We start from the raw sequence: 27,625 nt of genomic DNA, 5'->3' as shown, positions 1-27,625 counted from the left end.
TAGAAGAGACGACAAGCATGTGTGAAAAGCGGGATGCTTTCGTGAAGGAAGGTATTTTTCGAAAGAAGCCATGGTGGTAAGGAGATGCTTTAAATAAAAAGAAAAATGAAAAGCATAATTACTAGCCCTATTTGCTAACATAGCATTTTGGTAGAGCCTCTTACCAAATTTATCCATGGCCCTTCCTTCTCTGCCAGGAGGGACAGATGCATATACACTGGCTCCTGAAGTCTTTTTAAGGGTGGATTCGACAAATAAGGATTCATGTGGAAGTTGAGGTTTGTCGAACCCAGGAATGGGAATTACTTTATATAGAGAATCCAGTTTACGTGGGGCCCCTGGGACAGTTAAAGGAGTCTCTAAATTCTTATAGAAAGTTTCCCTCAAGATGTCATGAAGGGGAAGTTTCAAAAATTCCTTTGGAGGCTGATCAAAATCAAGGGCATCCAAAAAAGCTTTAGACTTTTTGGATTCAGCCTCCAAAGGAATGGACAAGGACTCACACATCTCTTTCAAAAAACTAGAGAAAGAGGAAGTGGCCTGTTTGGAGGATGGGTCAGGGACAGCCGAATCCTCCTCCTCTGAGGAACATTCGCCTTCAGAAAGAAAGGGTTCCTCTGAGTCTCCCCACAGATCAGGGTCCCTGACATGGGAAGAATGGTCCCGAGACTCAGGTGTCGACGTTTGCATGTGTCGGGTTTTGCGCACCGACTTACCCGACCTCATCGATACCGAGTCAGGAGAAGTTATCGGTCGCACCGGTGCCGAAGTCTGCACCGATTGATGGTGAGCTCTCGGCTCCGGTGCCAGGACTGGCATCGATACCGATGAGGTTAGGTGAAGCGGTACCGAGACAGTGGAAGCGGGTAACACGGGTTCCACAATCGGTATCGATATGGGTTGATCCACAACCGGTACCGGTGGCTCGGTGCGGACTGGCACCGGAAGGTTCGGTGTCATGATAGCAGGACGGAGTCGTTCTAATTGCTCCTTAAGCTGCACCTGAAGGATGGCCGTAATGCGGTCATCGAGGGATGGCACCGGTACCGCTTTTTTCTTCTGCGGTACCTGCGGTGCCGCTCGACGCCCCGGAGATGAGGAGCCCGATGTCGAGGGACTCACCTCTATAGGGGCGGAGCGCTTCCGCTGGCGTCTTACAGGCGGCAGGATTGGACTCACTGCACTCGAGGCCGGAAGACGTTCCAGCGGGGAAGGCTTCTTAGCCGGCTTACCTGACTGTTGAGACGCCGGTGTGGAATCACGCGGCGTCGAAGATGAGGGTGCCGACTGAATCGGTGCCGAAGCCGGAGTCGAAGGAACGGGGTCGGACATCTCGGCACCGAATAACAATCGCTGCTGAATTTGGCGATTTTTCAATGTCCGTTTTTTTAAAGTAGCACAGCGGGTGCAAGAAGAGGCCTGATGCTCAGGACCCAAACACTGTAAACACCAGTAGAAAGAAAAAAGGCAATTTAAGCCAAAACGTTTACGCGAGCGGGAAGGCAAGTTAAGAAAATTTCAACAGCCGTTGAAAACGCGTCTTCTTAGCTCCGCGGAAACTAAGAAACTGAGGGACCGCGCGCCTCTGTCGGGCGGGAAGGCACTCGCGCGTGCGCGGTGCGGCCGAGCTAGAACTTTCTAAAAAGTTCTTAGAGTGCAATCACTCTAAAATTGTCCGTACCGGGGCTCCGTCGGTGCCGTCACCCATCAGTCAAGAATATGCTGCCTGCTTGTCCTGGGATAAAGTTTATAACTCATGTGTCATAATGCCATATTATAACAAAAGGCCTGATTCACCCAGATACATGACTCAGAACAACTTCTGGCAGAAAGTTATTCATACCAATTAAAATAACATTTTATGTAAAAGAAAAATAAAAGACAATACAACTCAAAGGCCCTAAGAAATTGTGTAATTCCTCTTTGTCTGGATGGTCTGAATCACCTGCTAAAGTAGAAATGTCACCGCTTGAGATGCATCAATGATGTAGACGTTTGAGACGACACTGCTGTATGTTTGGATGGGGAAGAGCGTTTATGCTTCTTAGCCGATTCCCCTGATGGAGGCAATACCGACAACACCAATGTCGAACACAGTGTCAATGCCTGCACCAGTTCCGATGCTGCAGATGGTCTGTGGGCGTTGGCATTGGAAACTGCTGTCCAAAATGTTTTTGAATTGGAACTAACGAGCCTTAAGTGACCTCTTCTGCAATTCAGTACTGCGTGAGCAAGAATTAGGTCGGTGGTGAGGATCTAGGCACTGGACACACCAGTTGTGTGAGACTAACCAAAATGGTCCTGTTGCACCAAGTGCACCACTTGAAGCCACTGGAAGCCTTGGACATCGAGGGGAACATCGCCGATGCAAAATTGAAGGACTCAATTGTCCTGGGAGGTTGTGTAGATGTAATACTGCAAAAGGCTCAACGCTCCTGACCTGAAAACAGGCTGAAGTGAGCCCCAAGACCCAAAAATGAAAAAAAATTGGTAAAAATTCAAAACTTTTACCAAGATAAAGGAAAAAGAAATAATTTTAAAAAATATTATAAAATTTGAACAAGAAGGCACTACAAAAGTAGTTTGAAGCACAGGAGAAAGAATAGCTTCTCAGTTCCGTGGAAAATTGAGAACTGATGGTCATGCGAGCTGACATCAGGTGGGAACGCACCGGCACATGTGCGGTATGGACAGTCTCAAAGACTTTCAAAATTTTTAAAGTGACAGTACACTTTACCACTGCCCATACTGGACTCTGTGGATGACATCATCCACATATGAGAATATACTGCTTGATTGTCCTAGGATAAATATGACTACAACATTAGGGAAATATTAGAAGTAAAACATTAGGGAAATATTAGAAGTAAAACATTTACAAAATATCAATAGTTGATGCCCTAAAAACTGCAAAAATTCCTAAAAAGTAACCTAAAATTAAAAGAAGCTTTAGCAAAATGTAATTTGAAAAATAAAATAATAACAGACCTCTTTTTTCTTTTTTAACTGGTCACTTCTAAAACGAAATAAATCTCCATCTGGGTATGTAAAAGGATTCCGTGTAGATTCATGTTCATAATTTTTCCAACCTACTGTAAATAAAAGAAAAAAAATCAGTTCCTGACAAGCCATTCAAATGAGTGAACATAATAATAAAACAAACAAAACAAAGCACTCAACCTGGATAGAAAAAATACCAGATAAAGCATATGAAAAAATTAAAAACAATCAACAAGTGTATAAGCAAATGTATATGTTTTTAAGTCAATGTATTTTTATTATAGATTTTAAATATGTATGATTTTTTTTAATGGAAATTTGAGCTGCTATCTCACTAGAAGAATTTCTAGAGGTGGAACAGATGAGTGATCCTAGTGGTAAGCACCAGTCTGGTAACCAGAAAAGCCTGGTTCAAATCCTACTGCTCCTTATGATCTTGGATAGTTCACTTAACCCTCCATTGCTTCAGGACAAAATTTTGGCCCCATTTCACAAAGCGGCGCTAGCGAGTGCTTCGTGGCAAAAGCCCTAAAGCCCTTTAAATTCCTATGAGCTTTGGGACATTTACCATGCCAGCCCACGCTAAAATGCTTTCTAAAAGGGGCCTTTGATTGTAAGCCCTCCAGGGGCACTGAAAATACCTAGCATACCTGAATGTACCGTAACTCACCTTGAGCTACTAATGAAAAAAGGTGTGAGCTGAATCCAAATAAATAAATAATTGCACTCTTGGGTGTAACTTGTCAGGAAAAAAAGGAAAACAGATAAAATCTGTTTTACTCTTTTGGGATCTTGTCAGGTATTTGTGAATTAGCCATTGTTGGAAATAGGATACTGGACTTGATGGATCTTTAGTCAGTCCCAGTATGATAATGCTTATATTCTTGTGTTCATGTAAAAAAAGAGCTTACATCATAATTTCACAAAGTGGTTAAACATCTTTTAATTAGTTTTGCACAAATTATTCATGAACACTCTGGTTGAAACATAGGTGCATCTCTTTAGTTCCTATTCAGTCACAAATATCTAGCTAAAGCACAGTTCTTGAAGTATTTTTCTTTGAAACGGGAATGAAAGACTCAAGGTAAAACCTATCATAGAGAATTATGTGGAAAAAACAATTTTAAATACGATTTAAGGGTATTTAACTCCGGAATGACTTAGGGCTCCTTTTATTAAGCCGCGCTAGCGGGGTTAGCACGCGCGTGACTTTTAATCACACGCTAACCCCCGCACTGGCCAAAGATCTACCGCCTGCTTAAGGCAAGCATTAGCGGCTAGCGCAGCCGGTGGTTTAATGCGCGCTATTACGCTCATTAAATCGCTAGCGTGGCTTGATAAAAGGAGCCCTTAATCTAACTGTCATACTGAACATCTCCACTCAAGTCTGTTGAAGCAGTCATTCATCACTAACAATGCACTAGGTTAATTCTTTCATACTCTAAGCTAGTGAAATCAATCTAGACTTTCTTATTACGCTCCTCAAGATATAGAGCATTCTACAATTTAAAAAATATATAAACAAATTGTATTCCCCCAACTCTTCTCTGATATTTAGCAATAATTATTTTTAATTAAGGAGAAATTATGTTTTACCAGACCACTCTAGAACCTGTGTTTTATGTCTGTCAAAGACACATGGAGACAGAGAAACAAAGTAATGTGTGATTCGCCCTTTAAGGTTGCCATGCAGCCTTAGAATGCTCAGCATTTCAAATGATCAAATGGCAGTGTTCATGTTCACACTTCCAGTCAAATGTTATATTCAATCATTACCTTTACCAACACACACAGTTCTCTATCTAGGTCAGCAGCTGTAAATCCAATGAGATAAAAGTGCTCCTATTTTATAATTCCACAAACTGAGAAATGAAAGAAAACAGGAGAACAAGTTATAAAAAGAAGAATGTTCATTAATATACAACTAGGGAGGATCTCTGGACTGGTCTAGTAGCACTAGAGGAAAGAAAATTATTAGGTAAGACATAATTTCCCCTTCCTTAGTGCCCATACCAGACCTGTTCAGACCTGTGGATGTAGCAAAGAAGTTCCCAAATACAGTGCGAGACCAAACCTTTGGCCGAACAAAGCCTAGCCCAAAGAGTAGGAGGGCTAGATGCAATGCAGAAAGCAAACTAATTTATAAATTAAATACATTGCCATCAGTCTCTGAAAACCAACAGATTGGAAGAAAAAAAACCATTATTTGGAAAAACATCAATGTCTCGGTGCTCTCAACACCATGCTTTGAGTGGAACCAAAGCAGATGCTCGCCCGACACACAGCATTAGAGTCACTCAGCATTGACAAGGATTAGACAAATCCTTCCTTGACCTCAGGGTGAGATCAGAGGATGCCCAATCCTGATGGTGCCATTGATGCAGAGGCAAGTGGAGAGCTCTTTGATGCTGGTCCAATACTGCTTCCAGAGCTATCAAGATCAATGCCTCCGATGTCAAAATCAATGGACCAGACTTACTAGTGCTAAAAATTCATTTGTGTTGCTTCTGACAACCTTTAATTCCTCTTTTTGACATCTGTGAGGGGGGAGGGACTCAACTCGTGACCCATCCAGTGTGACACCTCTAAGGTCAGACAGATCCCCGAAAGGGTCCCCCCAAGCTCTGCCTGGCACCAGACAGGGACAAAAAGGCCACTATGCAACAGGCCTACACTAACCCAGGGAAGATAGCAATATCTTACCACCTGCTGAGACTGAGAGAAGACTGGTCAGATTAGGGGAAGCACAGCTACTTGTATAAAAAACAAAGATTTATGTCTCAGTCTCCACCTGTTGGTCATGATGAGGTGCTGGAGTTCAGTACTTACTATTTATTTAATATCAGCTACTGTGCAGACAGCCCTGCTGTAAGATGGCATTTGAGCCAGAATTTTATGCCTGCTATTCTTTGGCCCCGATATTGTATAGAACTATGCTAGAAGATGGCTTGAGTTGGAGACTGCAAACCACTGTTGCTGACAACAGAAGAGCCATGTTCACAAAAATTGTATGTTGTTCAGTCATTCAGCCACAGCCAGAACAGGAACAGTAACTTGGACTGTTCCCGGATTAATATGACAACCATGAAAAAGAGAGAACTCTTACTAAGTCTAAATTGTTCAAAACTGGGCTATGCAGCCTAACAAGCTGAAACATCAGCTACCACCAGTTAATCTACTTTGAAGACACAAGAAGAGGAAAGAGATTCAGACCCTTTGAGTGTTCCTTTCTAACTCCTTAATGAGTAAGAAACAGCTCCCTGAGATCAATCGGACTCCACTTAAGTAATTGGTCCAGGATCAGACCTCAAATAATGTCTTTTCCATTCTATGAGGAACCTCAACCCTAAGAGACCCATTCTAGAGAAAAGGGGGAGTGAGAGGAAGAGGAGTTGGGCCCTTCCAAATATTTCCTGAACATTTTCCTTCTTCATTTTTGGTGTCTTATGCGCTGAGAAAGACTAGCTCAACTTAACCAGTAACAACTGGTTCTGAGGCTTAATCAGGCCTATCCAGACCATAACTTACACGGTGTACCATCACCATCCTCCAGAGACAGTGAAATAATGAGCTTTCTAAGGCTGCACAATGCCCTTAAAAGGCAAATCACACAGAACTTCACATAGAACTACTTTGTTTCTCTGTCTCCGTGTGCTAGTTGATGGACAGAACCCACAGGTTTTGAACAGGTTTGGTATGAATGCTAAGGAAATGACAGTTCTGTGTGTTCTGCTTGTTGTAATGTCTGACCAGAAGAACCAAGTGGACAAACTTCTGCTGTTAAGTTCCAACTTTAAAAACAAAATTAAAATTAATTAAATCTGTCAAAACCTAAAACTTAATTTTGTAATTTCATCACAAAGAATACCTGGATTTATTTTTGGAAACTGAGAAGACTGAAGCTTGGTTGACTGCAAAGCAAATTTAACGCTAGATGCCATGGCTATCTGTTTTATTAATTTTCACTACACTGTTGAAACATAAACAGACAGTTTATATCATTTTTTAAATTACTGTATATCTATTTGTTACATAACATAACAAAAGAATCAAGAAAAGCGATATAAAAAACAAAGGAAAATTTAAAAGCATAAGTAACAGCCATTAATTCTAGCCCACAATATTAGGACTGTCTTGTTCCTTAATGGGTTAAAAAATATTAAATAAACATATTCACCATTATTATTTCTACAGACAGGCAAAAAAATCAGTCACTTTTATCAACAACCATTAATTGTTAGTTTCTGAAACTAGCTGACATACCGGTTTATCTTTAAGAAATATCTCCAATTGGGATGGATCCACAAATGTATATTTATTATTTCCAAAGGAAACCAAGAAAATTTGAGAAAAAAAATGTAGCCTCCACAGCCAAAGCCTTAGGGCTCCTTTTACAAAGCCGCATTAGCGGCTTTATTGCACGCACATTTTTAGCATGCACTAACCCCCGTGCTAGCCGAAAAACTCCCGCCTGCTCAAGAGGAGGCAGTAGCAGCTAGCGCAGCTGGCAAATCAGCTCGCGTTAACCGTTAACACGGCTTTGTAAAAGGAGCCCTTAGACTTCAGCTGTAGGAACTGCCTCCTACAAAATTGAGTCTGCCCGGCCACATCTGGAAAAACTGTTAATTACTGGCCATAGAACAAAGTCTGTTTCTTGGCAAAGTATAATTTTAAAATAGCTCGCTTTTCCAATTCTGTCTGAAACGTAACCAATTAAGTAGCTCATCTAGCCATATAATCTTTAGATGATTCCAAAAATTGAGAAATATTTAAACTATCAGGAGATATACTAAATGATCTATTCACCCCTCTTCAGTTATACACTTGGAGGTCCTAGAAATGTAATAAATGTTCTCAGGAGAAAAATTATCTACTTGAGAATATTGAAGACATTTCTCTCATATACATTTTCAGGAGCTCCAGTGGTGCTAAATAATGGGAGATAGGAAAATTCAAGAACCTAAGGTTCCTAGCTCTCTTTAAGTTTTCCATTTTCTCCAATTGAAAGTATAATGATCTTTAATATTTGAAATTTCAAAGTAGTAACAGAATAATCTAATTTATCTAGCCTGTTTTCAATTAAAGTCAATTGAGCCTCATGTTCATCCATCTTAGTAGTAGTTTCAATTGAAAACGGACACAACTTGGAAACAGTACTTTGCAATGAAGTTTCTATTCAATTCACCACCCTGTATCTGAACCAGAAATCATTTGTACAGGAAACGGAAGTGGAGCACCAATAAAGTCTTTGCTGTGCCTCAAAGGCTCCAATGAGGAATCCAAACCTAATAATTGTAAGGAGATGAGTCTTTCCCATCCTTGGTCTCAAACTCATTCCTCCCTTCAAGTTAATCCAGGTTGAGAAGGAGGTGACAGTTCACCTGAGGATAGGGAAGCAGAATAAAGAGATGTATTTGCATTACTAACACTAAATATTGCTGCAAGGGGAGCAAGATGTCACTATATAGGGCCCTTTAAAGAGGTAGATGGTAATACCTTCGCTTTTCTTTTCCCCATAACGCTCACAGATTGTAATTTCCTGCACCTGACTCATCAAGGCTCCGAAGGGGCTTGTCCTGCCCCTTTGGGCACGCCTACTTTAGACACGCACCCACGGTCACGCATCCGCGGGCCACATTCCATGGCTTGATGGTGTTTAAAAGGCCTCAAAGGACCTCTCTCTCGAGTACCTGGTATCAGCTGCTGTCCACGGGGGTGCCTCTGTCTGTAGATCACAAAAGAGCCCTCTGGTTCAAGACAGTCCTCGTTTATATAATTTTTAACATCAAAAGAAAACAAAATACAAAACAAGTATAAACTTTTGACTGCTACTGCATATAAACAACTGTTCAAATCTGATGGCAAGCATACTTTTTTGTTTAAAAAATACATATATAAGTGCTGTACATATAGCAACAATATTCAGCCACTATGGGGCAATTCTATAACTGGGCATCTCCATTTCGGCACCCAATGTGCAGTGAAAGCCTATTCTATAGACAACATCTGGGAACTCAGATTTCATTATAGAACACTAGTGTAACCCAGCATCAGTGCACCTAACATTTATGCACCCACAGTTGCACCAGCCATACACCTGGTGTAAGCATGGGCACATGTAACTGACTGTATTCTGTGAAGGTGGGAAATTTCAGATAAACCATTTAACCGTATTGCCAGAGGATGTGGTAAGAGTGGTTAATGTAACTGTTTTTAAAAAAGGTTTGGACAAGTTCCTGGAGGAAAAGTCCATAGTCTGCTATTGAGACAGACATGGGACACATTGAATGCTGCTACTATTTGGGTTTTTGCCAGGTACTTGTGACCTGGATTGGCCTTCGCAAAGACAGGATACTGGGGTAGATGGACTATTGGTCTGACCCAGTAAGACTATTCTTATGTACAACAAAGTACAAGTATAAATTGTTTAACTGTTAACATCCTTCAAAGTAGTTTCCTGGGTTGAAACACTTTGCTAACAAACAGAACATTTTAACTGCATTTTGGTGAGAGGTGGCACACATGAGCAAATCAAATGCAGCTAATGGTATTCATCACCTTCCCCATCGAAGGCAATGAACCGTAGTCAACCTGGGAGACTACTTTGAAGGATGTTAACATTTAAACAGTTTGTACTTGTACTTTGTTGTTCATGTTGTACACTGTATGCCATAATAAAACGATGATTTCAAATGTTATATTTTTTTGCTTCTCTCCTACCAAAGATGCCTGCACTCGTCTCTTATCTGGTAGCAACATTAAGAAGCACAAGTATATACATAGAGTTCCAGTGTTGGCGCATTTTTCAGAGAAAAAAATAATTGCCATGATTTATGAATCAACAAATCAAATTATTGTTTACAAAAATCTAGGTCATATAAACCCAGCTATTTCCACCTAGAAAGCAACTCTCATCTCTTGCTACTTTTGACTCTACCAGGGACACTAATTTCTGTAAAATGCCCCTTGTTAAAGTATAGGCTACCTTTTAGGAGATCTCTCGAGATAGTCTCCAAAGCCGCACTGTGAACTCAGCCTAGGCCCACCCATCCCTAGGCTCATAGTACATATATAGATCCACCCACCAATCATCCTCCACCTGTTACCCAGCCAAATCCAACCTACACAGAATAAAGGTGACAAAATTAAAATATAATTCAACAACCCAAATACTATAATAAATTTATAAACTTATAATAAATTTACCCATCATGTGCTTTCCTATTCCAGTCATCATCAACCAGGGCAGATAAGCTGACCCAAAACACTCCCCTCAGAAAAAAGCTTCCCAACACAGCCCCCACAACCTAAGAGGAATCCCTATACACCCCCAGAACTAAAAACTTATCTATCACCCTCACAAATACCAGATCAGTAAATAACAAAGGCATCATACTAAATGACTTTACAAATAAAAACTGGGACATATTCCTGATTACTAAAATCAGGCCTCAAGACAATGATGGAGTTACACTAGGTATATATGTCCTTTAGGCTTTCAAGCTTTAGCAGGTACCCGAACACACAAAAAAAGGAGGAGGAGTAACAGCCAGTATTGTAAACTTTTACTGGAATTATTTCAAATTGTAACCTATTAACTATTTAATATGTATGTTTAACCAGCAACCTGTTCTGAGCTCTTCGGGGGATAACGGGATAGAAAATGAATTAAATAAATAATATCATTAACAAGAAGCTGATACCCTGAGGTTTTTTTATTATCAAATAATGGTAGTTTATGGAGCAAACATTTTGAATGAGTGAAAATTACTGGTTGATCATGCTAAGAAGTTTGTAACTTTACCGTGTTTAAAGATAATCTCATTCCACTTGAAACAAATTAAACCCCTCTTTTACTAACGTTTAGCGTGGGATTTAGCGCCGGCAGCGGCGGTAACTGTTCCGATGCTCATAGGAATTCTATGAGCGCCTGAGCAGTTACCGCCACTGCCGGATGCTAAAACTCGCGCTATGCGTTAATAAAAGAGGGGGTTAGATAGTAACAACAAATAAAGCTATGAAATTTCACATTTAAATTCCAAGCAGCAGTTAAGAAAATAGCAAAGAAAAAAACCAACCCCCTATAGTCCAAACACAAGATCAGGCTTTTTAACTCTTCTTGTCAATATAATTTTTTTTCTCTCTGTATCATTATCTACATACTTTTATGTTATCTCTATATCTATACATATCTATGTAGATATATATAGTATAAATGATGAAGCAATTGTAGACAATACAGAATACAGCCCTGAGACTTGTCTATTTCCTAAAATGACCATATCACAGAGGCGTACCATGACTCACACTGGCTTCCAATAGAAGCGAGAGTGCACTTCAAATTCTACTGCTTACTTTACAAGGCTCTCAATGGAGAAAGCCCAACCTACTGGAATAACCGACTAAATCAATCCTCCTCAACCAGACACAGAAGATCCCACTCACTATTTACTCACCCATCATCCAAAGATTTCAAATGAAAAAAACTTTATGATAATCTAATAGCCTCCAAAGCAGCCAAACTGGACAGACAAATCACCACTCTGTTATCTTCGACTACAGACTACAAAGCCTTCAAGAGAGATATTAAAACCATACTCTTCAAAAAACACATAAAACCTATCCAGCACAACCAATCCCAATCCAATATCCAACACTCTATTTGCCCTTAGATCTCTCTAATACTCTTTTATCTACCAAACGTTATCTAAAACCCATAATTTCACCCTATTCTTTTCTCCTAAAGACCTCCACTTCCCTTTGGTAACTCTTTACCCAACATATATTACCTTAAAAATTCTATGTCATCGTTTATTCTATTCCTTCAAATTTTGAATGTAATTTTTGTTTTAGTTTGGATGTAATCCGCCTTGAACCTCAAGGTAATGGCGGAATAGAAATCACTAATGTAATGTAATGTAATATATATAGATATACACATACACACATTTATATATTGAGAGTAAAAGTTTAATATTTAAAAGTATGACATCCAATTATGCATTTTTACAAGATTGTTCTAGGTCAGGGTGATGTTGGGATGATTATGACTGTTGAGAGTTGAATTATCAAAATCTCTTGCTACAGCAGTTAAGGACACAAATGTTAATTGGGAAGGGTGGAAGGCTAAAGCTTTACTCAGGACATCTAACAATACTTTTACACTGGCCCCAAATTTAAGAACAAAAATCCTCTTTCAAAAAACTATTTACTTCTATACCTGGGGACTTGTTTCTAGAGTAGAGTCTTCTTATACAGCAATTCTGGTAGAAACTCCCTCACAAGATACAGAAGATGTCAAGGCACTGATTGGGAAGAATTAAATGTTTTAAAACACTATCTACAAATTAAGGACATTGATATATTAACTCTTTCCTATCAAAAATTAAAGATTCGGTTTTTACCTAGTGTTATGCCCTTGGCTGCCTTACTCTGGTTGTGACAGGGCTCCAAGGTATGCTTTATGTAATTCAGTAATGTCACAGAACTTTATTGCTGTAGCTACTTCTTGCCAGGATATGTGAGCTAAGCATTATGGGGAATGTAGTCTTACATATGCCGCAGCCATTCCTGCTTGCCTATGAAAACTTCTCTGCCAGTGGTCTGTCTCCTTTACCTCCTCCTTTCTTCTCTCTGCTGAACTTGAATCCTTTGTCTCACTTCCTGGTCATTTCTATTCCTTTGTCCTGACAAGGTCAGCAAGATGTGACTTTTCTCTAACCTCACGCAAGAATAATTCTGCATTTATTCCCTGGCACCTGTTCAGCTTTCTTCATTCCTGCTCTCTAAATCTTTGCCTAGTTTTCTACATCAGATTGAAACCAATAAATTTGTGCCCAGAGGCTAACCTCTGAGAAAACCTGTTAATTGTGAGTACAACTGCTATATTCTCTCAATAAAGCATAATTTAGAAGATTATAAAGGCATTTTGCATGTGTGTTAGCATGTTAATGGTTTAACTTCCTGATAAGTACAACTTTACGTCAGGGATGTAACTGTATGAAATCAGTAAAAGTGAATAGACATATGATAAAAGGGGATAAAGGTTAATGCTTCCTGCATAGTACAACGGTAACAGGAAGAAAGAAAATTAAGCAATAAACCCTCTTTGCAGTTTCCTCTTTTTTGTGCAAATGTGAAGTACCCACATCTTGTTTTATTGCAGGGAATGGGTAGTGGGAAAAAAAAGATGACAGAGACTTAGGGAGCTCAGGTAACCACATCATTGAATGCAGGATTAAGAGAGAGATGCTATGACTGTAAAAGAATTGGTGATTTGCTCAACTGCAAAATACATGATACCTATAATGCCTGTGAAAGTTATTTTGGAATATACAATCCAGATATGTACATCTAGGGGGCAATTCTAACAAGTCACCCACATTTGGGCACCAAAATGCTGAGCACTGAGAGTAACTTCTATAAAGGCACCTTGGTACCAAACATGAGCATATAAATGTTGCATTTTAGCACTTAATAGTATTCCAAGTCATGTGCCTTTGAGGGACCTGCCCATGTACTTCCTCCTTCCTCTTGCAATTACACCCACAGCATACTTACATACTTGTAACATTCACACATGCTTAGGGTTACCAGATGTCTGGGTTTCTCCGGACATGTCCTGTCTTTGAGGCGGTGGTGTAGAAAGGGAGATGCGGAGTGTGTGGACTGCCCCAGATGCCAAGGTGGTGGGGGCGCTGGCATCCCTCCCCCCACCCTGTACCTCTGTATTATCTTCACTAGCATGACCAACTTCTGCTGTCTGTTGCTCACGGCAGCCTGAGTCCCCTCTGAATCACTTGCAAGTCACGGGGCCAGGAAGTAACATCAGAGGGAAATCCAACGCTGGCGCAAGGAGCATGCTGCCGAAGCTACTCGCGCTGGTGAAGATTTAGAGGTACGGGGGGGTATCTGGCGAAGGATGTAAGAAGACTTGAAGCGGTTCAGAGGAGGGCGACGAAAATGATAGGAGGCTTATGCCAGAAGACGTATGAGGAGAGACTGGAAGCCCTGAATAAGAAAAGGAGAGAAAAGGAGGGCTAGGGGAGATATGATTCAGACGTTCAAATACTTGAAGGGTATTAATATAGAACAAAATCTTTTCCAGAAAATGGTAAAACCTGAGGACATAATTTGAGGTCGAGGGGTGGTAGATTCAAGAGCAATGTTAGGAAATTCTACTTTACGGAGGGTGGTGGATGCCTGGAATGCGCTCCTGAGAGAGATGGTGGAGAGGAAAACTGTGACAGAGTTCAAAGAAGCGTGGGATGAACACAGAGAATCTAGAATCAGAAAATAATATGAAAAATTGAACTAAGGCCAGTTCTGGGCAGACTTGCACGGTCTGTGTCTGTCTGTATATGACTGTTTGGGAGAGGATGGGCTGAGGAGGGCTTCAATGGCTGGGAGGGTGTAGATGGGCTGGAGTTAGTTTTGATAGAGATTTCGGCAGTTGGAACCCAAGCACAGTACTGGGTAGAGTTTTAGATTCTTGCCTAGAAATAGCTAAGAAGGAAAAACTTAAAAAACTTAAATTGAATCAAGTTGGGCAGATTGGATGGACCATTCGGGTCTTTATCTGCCGTCATCTACTATGTTACTATATGTGGAATAGGGGGTGGGAAGGAGAGGAGAGGGCACAGAAGGAGTGGGGGCTCGGAGAGGAGGATACGGGAGGACTACGAGAGTCCAGGCAGCTTTTTCTAATTTTGTCCAGATTTCAGTGACAATACACGTGAGGCAACTCTGCTGAAGTGTGTGTTGTAACTGTTGGCTGTGCCGGTCCTCTGCCCTGAACAGGAAATGATATCAAAGGGGGCAGAGGTCCAGCACAGGATTGTTTTCACTGTAGATCATTGGGTCTCCCCATTTTTCTTTGTTGTCCAGCACAGGCAACAGCATGCCCCTCAGCAGAGCAGTCCCACATTGGAAGCAGCAGCAAGACTTATTTTGCACTCCTGAAGAGCAAGTTAATTCCCCCTCCTCGAATGCTAGGGGATTTTCTGTTTCTACACTATTTCCTATGGTTCAAAGGGGCTGATGGGTTCTTCACCCCATATATGCAAGAGGATGTAAAAACTCATATGGAAAAGGATTTTGCAGTTTGCTAAGGTTATGCAAAAATGGAACCTGTTGTTTCTTTTGCAGAATTGGAATATCCTGATGGGGCTAAGCAAAGACTGCTAGCTTTTTGGGCAGCTCTGAGCCACTGCCTTTGATGGGACAGTTGCTAAATGACATTTCTATTTTCTTTTCCCTGATTTCCAGCAGCTCTACCTGACCTTAGGGACCCCAATCACCATATCCCAGTTTATTAATGTTCTTTGAGCAAACTCATTAAGGGAGAGGACAGTATTTTTTTTTAGCTTCCTCCTCTGCTTTATTTTTACTTGTGAAACTGACTATACCATATACTGTACATTATTACTTGTGGGAGAGCAGCTTTGTTTTGTTTGTTTGAAATTCCTTCTGTGCATATTTGGCTTCTTGAGTCTTTTTCTTGTGATCTGCCTTAATGGCTTTTCCAATCTCTGGTCCTTTAAGAGCTGACAACAAGCAGCTAATGAAGTAATTGAGCAGTTGTTATCAAGGAGTGAAACAAGCAGAGGACTGAATCTATCTTTCTGTTGTATGTATTTATTTAGCATTTTGGATGTACTACTATTAAACAACAACAACAAAAAAAAACCCACCCAGGGGTAACTCTAGCATGTTAAGTGCTACCGTAGTATTCTATAACCTTAATACAAAAATAGCACCTACGTTAGGCAAAATAAGGGGCCCAATGTGCAAGCTCCCAGTACAATTTGCCCTGCTCAAAATACTGATTTTGCTACTAATGCATACCTGATATACTTATGTTCAAAAGGTACACAAGTTTCCAAGGCAGTCAGCACGCTCTCCCGTATTTGCACAGACATAATTTTCATTTCATTTGCTTACTATGTTAAGGGTAAATAGCGTTTTTATGCGTGAGTTAACGAATAGGGCTCCATCTTTTTAGCCTATAGCTGCAAATCAGGTAGTTATTAAAAGGAAAAAGGCTGCGAGTGTCATTTTTTTTTTTTTCTCATCAGTTGGCATTCTACGGGCAGCTCCCGGGGTGCTCCGAAGTCCAAACCAAGCACCCCGAGGACAGCGTCGGCGCCGGGAGCTCGCCTCCCCCGCCGTCTCGCGACCCCGAACCGGCCTCACCTATAGCCCAAGCCCGGGGCGGTGGGATCCGGAAAGGGCCGCCCTTCACCTAACCGCCGCCTCCGCGCGCTCGTTCCAAACGCCGCCAGGGCGTGAGAGGAGGGAGGGGCGCCGCGGGGGCAGGCGGGAAGGGGGGGGGGAGGAGCGAGCCCCTGGAGGAAGGCGATCGAGCGGTCTGTGGCAGTTGGGTTTTACTGTCTGTGTGGAAGGGCGCGCGATGGCGGGCGACGGGCCTTTCGCGCTGTGGTTGCAGAACGCGGCGCAGCTGGTGCAGGTGTGCGCCCGGGGGGAGCCGTGCCTGCGTGGGGAAGAGCTGCGGCGGCTCCCGGTGCTGCAAGACGCCAGCCTGGTGCTGGGACGGTAAGTGGGGCGGGCTGAAGAGGCCAGCGCGTCAGAGCTGTGAAGTTGGGGGTTCACTTACGGCTGGCCGCTTTATGACTTTCTTTCCCTTTAAAACTTTAAAGTCTGGGATTAAAGGGTAGCTTGTATTTAAAGAGGCGAATGGAAAGATTGCAGAGCCAAGTTGAGATTCTTGAGTTTTCCCAGCTTGTCCTTTGTTATCTGCTGAGATATTTATGTTTATTTTTAAAAAAAACTTTAGATACCGCGTATAAAGCCAAAAAAGGATCAAAGCGGTTTACAATATATACTGTAATTCCAAACAATTTTGAAAAGAACTCCAAATAGGAAAGAAAAAAAGAGAAAAGGAAATTATTTTTTTAAACTGATGAGGAGATATTTATTAAAAAGGTAATTTGGTCTCCACATACTGCCTGTGCATTGTTGCATGTTCTGTATGTTCACTACTTTCTGTTCAATAAAAATTATTTCAAACAAACAAACAAAAAAAAGGTATTGCTATTATCTAATGCGGATAATGTACATTGATGATTAATAAATGTTACTATTTGCTCCCCCCAAAAAAAACTCTGAAAGAAGACCAGCAGGGCCTGATAAAGGAAATGAGAAGGAAGACTTAACTGATTTTTTTGGAAACTTCACAAGATGTTATGTCAGTGCAATCTACCCTCTTGTTGTCCTTGGGCTAGATTCACTAACGCCATGGATCGGATCCGATTTGTGAGCGATCCAATCCGTGGCCGGGGGGCTGATACACGAATTGCCCTCATGCAAATGAGGGCAATCGGAATCGCACCCCTAACCGACTGCTCGGACTTGAGCGCGGACTGTGGGGCCCCTGTGTGAATGCCTTTGAGTTTCAGGGAGCTGGCTGCATTTTAATCTCCCCCATCGTGTAGCAAGGATCGTGAGGTGGAGTCCTCAATTAGTGTCTCTCTGACTGGCAGCCCAAAAATCTCCAATTGTGGACTTTTTCTAACAAGGATTTGTGGTAGAAAGTCTTTCCCATTCAGTCAGGCTGTAGCAAAGCTGACCCAGGCATGCTTTTCATATGGTTTGATCCTATGCAGTATGATTCTTGGCTATCTTTCAATTTTATTAGTCATATTGTTTTTGTTTTATCAGTTTAGTGTTTCTCATATGTCTTGATTCTTAACTCCATTACTTTTTATTCGATCTAGCTTCTATTTACTAAGTCAGCATTATGTGACATAACGGGTATGATACCATTACGACTTCCTTCTTTACTGATGAACACCATTCTCAGTTTCAGAAACTCACATTTAATTTTATTGCTCATTTCACTTGCCATAGCACACTTTTTGTATATCATAAGTTTCACATATTCCTAATCAAGACGCACTAGTTGCCGTCTTTTCACAATCACACATACTGCTTCTTTTTATTTCTATATGGTATGCTTTGGTCTCGGTCTTTTAATCACGATGGCACATCACATATGGTAACTTTATCGGATTTACCACTGATTGTCACACATTTATTGAACATTTATAATGGATCGTCACATTGTTCACTGGGACCTTTTGTCCTTTTCACAAACATTATTATGATCCACAACCTAAAATTTTCTCATTCATTAAGGACCCCTGAAAAAGGCAAAGAAGGTCGAAACACGCATCTTGTTGGGTCCATCTGCACACCACATATTGTCATTTACACCAGTGTTCTTCAACCTTTTTACACCAGTGGACCGGCAGAAATAAAAGAATTATTTTGTGGACCGGCAAACTACTAAGACCGAAATAAAAACACATTTTCACCCAGTCTCCGCAAGCTCGGTCCCCACAAATCATCTGATCCCATCTGCACAAGCCTCAGATATGATTTTATATTGAACGTATTTTATTAAAGTATAAAAAGAAACAATATTCTGTACAATTGTCATTTTATAAATATAAATATTCAGAGCAAGGACCAACAAAACCCCTGTCTCCCCTCCCCTCTACTATCAAGAAAACTGAACAAGCCAAATTATTACAGAATGCTACACAGAAATATCATGCTAACAGAATACTGCAGTCAACACATGACAGGAATAGTGTTAGGCTTTGCAGTCCCCAGTTATGTCTCTAGCAGGATATATATTTCAAATCTGACATATTGTAATGACAAAATAGAAATAAAATGATTTTTTTCTACCTTTTGTGGTCTCTGCTTTCATCTTCTTTCCACTCTTCCTTCCAGCGTCTGCCCGTTCCATCCACTGTCTGGCCTCTCCCCCTTCCATATGTATCTGACTTCTTTCTATGCCCCTCTCCCCTTTCCATCCAGCCTGTGCCTCCTCTCTCCTTTTTACATCATTCATTCCAGCTTCACTGCTTTCTTCATTTTTATCTCTCCTACACCAGATCTAGCATCTTTATCCCTCTCTCATTTCTCTGCTGACCCCCTTTCCAGCATCAATCTCTCTCTACTTTCTCATTCCTGTCTCTCCCCTTTCCCTCCTCTAATCTCCCTGCCAGCTGTTTCCTTCCTTTTTTCCTTCTCCCTTCCCTCCTCCCCCCTATCCAACAATAGCTCTCTTCCCATCCCTTTCCCTCTTCCCCTCCCAGCAGCATCTCTCTTTCTACCTCCCTCCAGGTGCAGTAGCAGCTCTCCCTTTATCCATCAGCTTTCCAGCCTCCAACAGTGGCTTCCTCTCCTTCCAGCAGCTCTCAGTACTTGCCTGAAGAAGTGATTTCCTTAGGCAGCCTTGGGTCCGTTGCCGCCTCTGAGGAAAGGGGAAGTTGCCAAAGTGAATCACTGCCCTGGTAAGTATAGAGCTGCTAGGAGAGGAGACAGCCACTGTTGAAGGCTCCCTGCACATTCGTGACACCCCCCCCCAAGCCGGCAAAAACAGCTTTGCACCGCAGGCCCTGCTGCCCAAGACGAGCCGGAGGCCCCTATCCGCCGCATTCTGCATGTGGGCAGGCTTTCAGCACAGACGCTGCTGATGGCCCCAATCCACACGCTGCCCCCACCGCGCACGCTGACCATCTCCCTTCTACTTGCAGCTTCCCCGCAGCCCTCTTCGGCGACTCGGCAGGGGCAGCGATCAAGACAGGCTGCAGACGTCGGGATCTTTCCTCTCTGAGTCCCGCCTATTTTGTTTCAACTTCCTGTTTCCGCATAGGCGAGACTCAGAGGGAATGCCCGACGTCGGCAGCCTGTCTTGATCGCCTGAGGCTGGGAGGAACAGAAGATTTCCGCGAAAACCACCAGGGCAGGAAATTTAACAACGTCCATCTTGCCGGCCCTGTGCGGACCGGCAGGAATTTTCTGTGGACCGGCGGTTGAAGAACTGTGATTTACACAGACTATCGGTGACATACGGATATTGAGATATTTCTGTCTGTTAAATATCAATAAGTTTTCATCATTTCACGACTCCTGAGACATCAAGAGACTTTGTTCCTTTTTTTGTTTTTGGAATTACCAGTATCTTTGGGACATAGGTCCTGTCTTCTGATTTGATTGCATTTATAGGCAAGCACCATCAAAGCGCAGGAGTGGGGGGTGGGGTTTCAAAAAAAGTTGTTTTTAAGAGTTTCTGCGGGCCAGAGCTAGGATTCCCCTCTAAAACCCCTTTCCCTAAATTTTTTGATCTTCAGCCCCCACAGGCCATTTTGGTGCAAATTTGTTGGCGGCAGCCATTTTGGATTTTAAGCAATCTTTTTTTCTAAAGCCTCCATCTGCCTCAAAACCCCTCATTTTGGCTCGAAATTGACTGAGATGGACTCCTTACGCTGGTCTACTCTTGTATCATGCCAGTTTAGTGCTAGATGGTCGGCTGAAGAGCGTCCATGTATTGTGTCCTGTGGGAGCTTCAAGCTTAGCCTCCCCTGAGTCCCCTAGGGCTGGGGAACCACAGGGGGTCCAGATGGTAGGGGGGACAGTCCCTTCTAGAGACTTTGAACAGGGAAGGTGTGAAATGCAAATGGGTGGACACTTTGGAGCCCAAAAGAAGCAAGTCTGAGGTCCTGCAAGGGTCTATGGGGCCACCTGTGGAAGGATTTATCCCAGAATTTGTGAATCTCCTGTGGAAGGCTTATTTAATGGGTCTGGGATGCAAAGCGCTGCTTGAGGGCACGCAGGCATCAGACCAGGGAGTGATCCTTCTCCCTGAGATCTCCCTGCTGTGGCTAAAGCTGGCCACCAGTCGATGGTCCGGGCGACAAGATGTCCCGAAGAGGGAACTACGGACAACTACTCAGACACAGGAGGGGACGACCACAAAGCAAATAAGAGAGACAATGCAGGAGCAGAAAAGGATACAGTGAAAGAGCCAGGGGAGGCTGCTAAGTTTAAAGAGTCCAAGAAGGTAACACAAAGGGACCTCAAATGTATGTATATGAATGCTAGAAGTTTGAGAAACAAAATGGGAGAATTACAAGCAATAGCAAAAAATGACGAACTGGAAATCATTGGCATAACAGAAACCTGGTGGAATGACGGAAACAAATGGGATACAGTACTACAGGGATACAAACTGTACAGAAGAGATAGAGTGGGGCAGAAAGGTGGAAGTATTGCCCTATATGTTCGGGAAGGAATAGAATCTGTGAGAGAGACTATGAGAAGAGAAAGAGAAGCTGGAATCCCTCTGAATAAAGATTCCCAGACACAACGATGCTGACACAAAGATTGGCCTTTACTACCGACCGCCAGGACAGAGGGAGGAGACAGACTCAGAAATGATAGAGGAAATTAAACACAAATGTAGGACAGGTAATGTCGTAATCTTGGGGGATTTCAATTTTCCGGGGATAGACTGGGACCTGGGAACCTCTAATTATGGCAAGGAGGCAAAGTTTCTGGAAGTGCTAGGAGACTGCTTCCTGGAACAATTGGTAGGAGACCTTGGACTTGGTTCTAAATGGCATTACGGGGCAGGCAAAGGAAGTAGAAGTCACGGTCTTGCTGGGGACGAGCGATCACAACATGGTCAACTTCAAACTCGATGTTGGGAAGGGGAAAGGTACTAAAACCTCAACCACGACTTTAAATGTTAAAAGGGGAAGATACAATAGCATGAGAGCCACGGTGAAACAACGGATCAAGAAAAAGATGGGCAAATCAAAACGGTAGAACAGGCATGGTCCCTTCTGAAAAATACTATCACGGAAGCACAAAGCCTCTACATTCCGTGGATGTCCAAAGCAAAGAAAACTAAAGGCAAAAGAGAGCCGATGTGGCTTACTAAAGAGGTGAAGGAAGTCATAAAAGAAAAGACGGACTCTTTTAAAACATGGAAACGCATGAAAACAACCAAAACTTGGAACAAACGCACAGGATCAGAAGAAGTGTCACAGGGCGGTGAGGGATGCAAAAAATAGCGCAGGAGGCCAAAAACTTCAAGCCCTTCTTTAGGTATGTGAAAGGGAGAAAACCCTGGAAAAAAGGCGGTGGGACCGCTGGACGACCAGGGAAGGAAAGGGTACAATAAGGAAGACAAACAAATTGCAGACAGACTAAATTCCTTCTTTGCGTCTGTCTTTACGAAGAAGGACACTTCAGCAATTCCAGAAGCAGTGAAAGTGTTCAAAGGAGTAACAGAGGACAGCCTCACCACAGTAGAAGTGGACTTGGACCAGATTTACCGCCAGATCGACAAACTCAAAAATGACAAATCTCCTGCACCAGACGGAATTCATCCGAGAGTCTTGAAAGAGCTAAAAGTGGAAATCGGAGAACTATTGCAAAAACTTGCCAACCTGCCCATCAAAACAGGACAGATATTGGATGACTGGAAGATAGCGAATGTCACGCCGATATTTAAAAAAGGATCGAGAGGAGTGCCAGGCAACTATAGACCTGTGAGTCTCACATCAGTCCCTGGGAAGATGGTTGAGGCGCTGATCAAGGATAGCATAATCCGGCACTTAGACACACACGACCTGATGAGAGCCAGCCAACATGGATTCAGGAAAGGGAAATCATGTTTGACGAACCTACTTCAATTTTTTGAGAAAGCGAACAGACAAATTGATAATGGAGAACCAATGGACATTATAAACTTGGATTTTCAGAAAGCGTTCGACAACGTTCCACATGTAAGACTTCTCAGGAAACTGCAAGGCCATGGAATGGAAGGGGATATACTAAGATGGATAGGCAAATGGCTGGAGAATAGAAGGTAGAGAGTGGGCATAAATGGGAAGTTCTCAGACTGGGAGAATGTGACTAGCGGTGTGCCCCAGGGCTCGGTACTTGGGCCCATCTTATTTAATATTTTCATCAATGACCTAGAGGATGGAACATCCAGTGAGATCATCAAGTTCGCAGATGACACAAAGCTATGCTGGGCAATCAAATCGCAGAAGGACAGTGAGGAACTCCAGAGCGACTTGAGTCGATTGGAGGAATGGGCAGACAAATGGCAGATGACGTTTAATGTGGAAAAATGCAAAGTGATGCACTTAGGTAGAAAGAATAAGGAATACAAGTATAGTATGTCAGCTGCAACTCTGGGAAAAACCGAACAGGAAAAGGACCTGGGTGTGCTAATTGATAGGACCCTGAAGCCGTTGGTGTAATGCGCGGCGGAAGCGAAGAATGCAAATAGAATGCTAGGCATGATAAAGAAGAAGGTAATCACGAGTAGATCGGAGAAAATAATAATGCCGCTTTATAGAGCGATGCTCAGACCACACTTGGAATAATGTGTCCAGCATTGGTCTCCATACCTAAAGAAGGATATAAAAGTGCTGGAGAGGGTGCAGAGACAAGCACTGAAGCTAATAAAAGATATGGAGAACTTGGAATACGAGGAACGACTTAAGAGACTGGGATTGTTCTCCCTTGAGAGGAGGAGACTGCGAGGGGATATGATCAAGACTTTCAAAATACTGAAAGGAATCGACAAAATAGAGCAGGAAAAAAAATTATTTACAATGTCCAATGTGACATGGACAAGAGGACATGGACTGAAGCTAAGGGGGGACAAGTTCAGGACAAATGTCAGGAAGTTATGCTTCACGCAATGAGTGGTGGACACCTGGAATCCTCTCCCAGAAGAGGTAATTGCGGAATTCACCATTCTAGGATTTAAGGGTAAGCTAGATGTACATCTCCTTATGAGAAGCTTAGAGTGATATGGGGACTAAAACTATGCCAGGGTACATCTGGCGGGGCCTCCGCATGTGTGGATCGCCGGACTTGATGGACCTAGGGTCTGATCCGGAGATGGCAGTTCTTATGTTCTCCCAGTCTCAGTGACCAAGTGGAAAAAGACTGGAAGAATTGGAGGTCATGCCCTTATTGTCCCAGGGCTCAGTTGCTTTCCTGGAGGATTCTTGTTCCCTGTCAGGGACCGGGAGTCGAAACACAATAGTTGTACTCAACCATGGAGAAGATCCTTTGGTGAGGCAGCTTTTCAGTCAGCTACTGTTCCACATGTTATTATGGATATGCTTAGAGAGTTGAAGTTGGAGCCCTAGCAACCATCCACCTCACAGTGCACACAGTCATTAGCAGCATAAATGCTCGTTCCACCTTTTTTTTCCCATGCATCCGGACATCACTTTGCTGGCCATTCAGCAATGGGACACTCCGGAAGGCACCCTAAAGGTGGCAAAAACTATGTACAAACTGTATTCTATGGCTCAAGAATTTAAGCAACTGCTTAGTCAGCTGAAGGTGGATTATGCTGCAGCTGAAGTAACTAAATGTACCTCCCTCCCTTGTAAGGGAGGAGTGATGCTAAAGAATGCACAAGATCGTAAAGTGGACATGGTCCTTAAGAGGCAATTTGAAGAGCTGGTTTGGGGATCAAAACTGCAGCTGAAGCCTCGTTTGTGGCACGTGCCTGCCACACCAGCCTTAGGTGGAGTCTTGCTGAGGAGCAAGACATCTGTCCCCATCTGGTGCTGGAGGAGATAGATTATATGGTAGATGCTCTATATGATCTCATCAGAGTCATGAGCAAGGTGTCGGCATATGCTGTTTCTGCTCACAAGAATGCTCTGGATTAGACAACGGGCAGGCAATTCTGCCTTCAAGGCCAATTTAAACAGACTGCCCTTCAAAGGGCAGATGCTATTTGGTATAGGCTTAGGCGACCTTATGGCTAGCGTGGCGGATCACCACCCAAAGTCTATACCAGATAGCAAACCTCGCCGACCCACCAGGAGAGGCAGAAGCAATTTTCGTTTCTCATGACATTGCCGCTAGTGCTACGCAGGTTCCTCTGCACAAAGATCTTATCAGGGATCAAGACAGAGATTTGGTAGCTTGAAACACCAGCAACCCTTGGGATCTCGCATCTGCACAACCTCCAAGAAGTCACTATGACGCCAGGTTAGCAACCGCACATTGACCGGAGGCTGTCAGCGTTCTGGAGGGAGTGGGAACAAATCTCCTTGGACTGCTGGGTTCTAGATTTTATCTGAGAGGGTCACAAGATCAAATTCTATCACCCCCCTCCCCCCCGGGATCAGATTTATTCATTGACTCTCTGGCTGGAAAACGAGGTCAGGGTCTGAATGACGATACAAAAACTATTGGACATTCAAGCCATAAAACCTGTTCCCGAAGAAGAATTGAGCTCTGACAGGTACTCCATGTACTTTCTAGTGCCAAGAAAGACACAGAAGTCTGGAGATCACTCTGGACTTAAAGTCTATAAATGTGGCACTGAGAGTTCCTCGTGACCTCATGGAGATTGTTTAGTCAGTCATTGTGGTAATGGCTCCAGGGGAATTCCCAGCCTCCCTGGATCTGATGGAAGTGTACCTTTTTATTCCCATCTTCCCAAACCATAGGAAATATTTGAGATTCCATGTCCTATGAAGATATTTCCAGTTTGCCTTTCGGGTTGGCAACAGCCATATGCACTTTCACCAAGATGATGGTGGTGGTGGTTATAGTTCACCTCTGCAGGATAGGAATACAAGTACACCCATATCTAGACGATTGGCTAATAAAAGCTCCATAAAAGCCGGTGGCCGAGCAGGCAGTGTGACAAGTGATGGATCTCCTACATGATCTAGGCTGGATAGTCAACTTCAAGAAGAGTCATCTAGAGGTGTCAAATGCTTGTTTGAGAGTCTGCTTCGCAGTGGCGAAAGGCCACATCTTCCTGAGCCACACAAATAGAAACTCGGGAAGCAAATTTCAGAGCTGCAAGCAATACTGAATCCCGCAGCCTGGCATTACCTCCAGTTGCTGGGTTTGATGGCAGCCACCCTGGAAGTAGTTCCTTGGGTGATAGCACATATGTGCCCCCTCCAGGATTCCCTGCTATCCAGGTGGCAATGCAGCAAGATTCTCTCCAGCTGCAGCATCTTTGGACAAAGGAAGCAAAGAAGCTTACATTGTGGATGTTAACCACGAGTATCCACGGGCAACCTGCCAAAATGGTGGAGGGGGGAAAGGTGCTCACCGCAGGTACGGGGACAAGGCCGTCTACCGCCCTGTGTAGCGGTGAATGGCCTTGTTCCTGCAGTTACCCGAATCTATCTCCCTCCCCCTTACCTTCGCTACACGTTTTAAGGTTTGAGACTTATTGAAAGCTGCTGGAGCATACTTGCAGTCATGTGTGTGTGTGTGTGTGGGCAGAAGCTTCTCCTCTGACGCAATTTCTGGTTGCGTCGGAGGAGAAGCTTCCGCCCACACACGCACGCGACTGCATGAACACTCCGGCTTTCAACAAGCTACTCAAACCTTAAAACGCGCCGCAAAGGTAAGGGGGAGGGAGATGCACGGACCGCGCAAGGGGTGCCGAAGGGCAGTGAGGTGGCGAGAGGAAAGGGTGGATGCTACGGGGACGGGGAGGTGAAAGGGATGGCAGGGATGGGGCGGTGAAGGGGACAGTGGTCCAGTGACGGGGACAGATTTTTTCCCCTTGTCATTCTATACTCCTTATCAAAGACCTTTTTCAATCCCCTCATGCGTGACCTTAGCAACCGATGCCAACCTGTTTGGCTGGGGGCCCTGTTGCAGCAATCATCTGATACAGGGCCAATGAACCCTCCCAAAGAGAAAGTGGTCTAAAATCATCTGGAATCATATTAACGTTGAGGGCGTTGGAGAAGTACGGTACCTGGATGGCAAGGCATTCAAAGTGTTCTCTGACAATACCACTGCATTGGCACATGTGAGCAGAAAGGGAGGTACCTGGAGTGCGCCATTATGTCTGGAGGCTCAGATATTGTTCAACTGGCCAGAAGTTCATCTTTAGGCATAGTGGGAATGGAAAATATTTAGGCTGACTTGCTCAGCTGGCAGACTCTAGACCAAGGGGAGTGGTCACTATCCCAAAGAGCATTAAGCCTCATTGTGCAATACGGGGAAAGATCAGTGATGAACTTAATGGCTTCAGCCAAGAACACGAAGGTGATTCACTTCTACAGCCGAAGAGATAAGCTGGGAAGCACAGGGTTGGACGTGTTGGTTCAGCCTTGGCCAGAAAACAGGCTTCTCTATAAGTGTTTCCACCGTGGCACATGGTGGGATGGGTCATCTGCAGAATCACGCATCACCCAGGGCTCATGATCCTTGTAGTCCCTGACTGGCCTCGACGGCCTTGGTATGTAGATATAGTGCATCTTCAACAAGACAGTTGTTGCATCAAACAACTGATGCACACAGGGATCTTCAGTCAAGGATCAGTTCCCATGGAGAACACAGAGCATTTTGGTCTTGTAGCATGGCTCTTGAGTGCACGGCCTTAACCCACAAGAGTTACTTGGAGGTAGTCATTATGACTTTTCTGCGAGCAAAGAAGTCATCTATTTTCTTTTTATGCCAAAGCCTGGAAAACTTTCAGCTCTGGTGCAACAAAAATCAGGTGGAGCCTTGCAAGGTGCCAATTTCTGTGATCCTGGCTTTTCTACAAACTATTCTAGAAAAAGGCTAAGCACTGACGTGTCTCAGAGTGCAGGTGGCAGGCTTATTGTGCTTCTGAGCTCGAAGGGGAAAGCTATTCCTGGCATCTCATCTGAAGGGGGTGCATAGGCTGCAGCCTCTGTTGAACCAGCCCTTTCTGTCCTGGAATCCTTGTCGCCTTAAAGGGTCTTTCTAAGCCTCCATATGAACCTCTCCAAGAAGCGTCCCTCTGGATCTCACAGCG

General features: G+C 43.3%; 2 protein-coding genes across 12 annotated transcripts in view; one reads left to right on the top strand and one right to left on the bottom strand.

The window, feature by feature from the left end:
* Window positions 1-16,304, bottom strand: part of CCDC38 (coiled-coil domain containing 38) — a 223,766-nt gene extending 207,462 nt beyond the window's left edge. For 3 of the 11 annotated variants that reach the window (XM_033951511.1, XM_033951521.1, XM_033951522.1), the window contains exons 1-3: window positions 15,847-15,984; window positions 8,691-8,725; window positions 2,989-3,092 (exon numbers count right to left, since the gene is read on the bottom strand). In XM_033951511.1, the coding sequence (XP_033807402.1) occupies window positions 2,989-3,092; window positions 8,691-8,725; window positions 15,847-15,929 (222 nt within the window). In that variant the 5' untranslated portion in view covers window positions 15,930-15,984. The other 8 variants (XM_033951514.1, XM_033951515.1, XM_033951517.1 and 5 more) reach the window with 8 other exon arrangements.
* Window positions 16,305-16,377: 73 nt separating this feature from the next.
* Window positions 16,378-27,625, top strand: part of AMDHD1 (amidohydrolase domain containing 1) — a 58,681-nt gene continuing 47,433 nt past the window's right edge. Inside the window, exon 1 of the mRNA XM_033951524.1 lies at window positions 16,378-16,554. Coding sequence (XP_033807415.1) covers window positions 16,412-16,554 — 143 coding nt within the window. The 5' untranslated portion in view covers window positions 16,378-16,411. The remainder of the gene's footprint in view (window positions 16,555-27,625) is intronic.

The sequence above is a fragment of the Geotrypetes seraphini genome, chromosome 7, assembly GCF_902459505.1.
Source record: "Geotrypetes seraphini chromosome 7, aGeoSer1.1, whole genome shotgun sequence".
NCBI lineage: Eukaryota > Metazoa > Chordata > Amphibia > Gymnophiona > Dermophiidae > Geotrypetes > Geotrypetes seraphini.
Note: the sequence above shows the minus strand (reverse complement) of the source record. Positions and strands in the feature narration are given on the sequence as shown.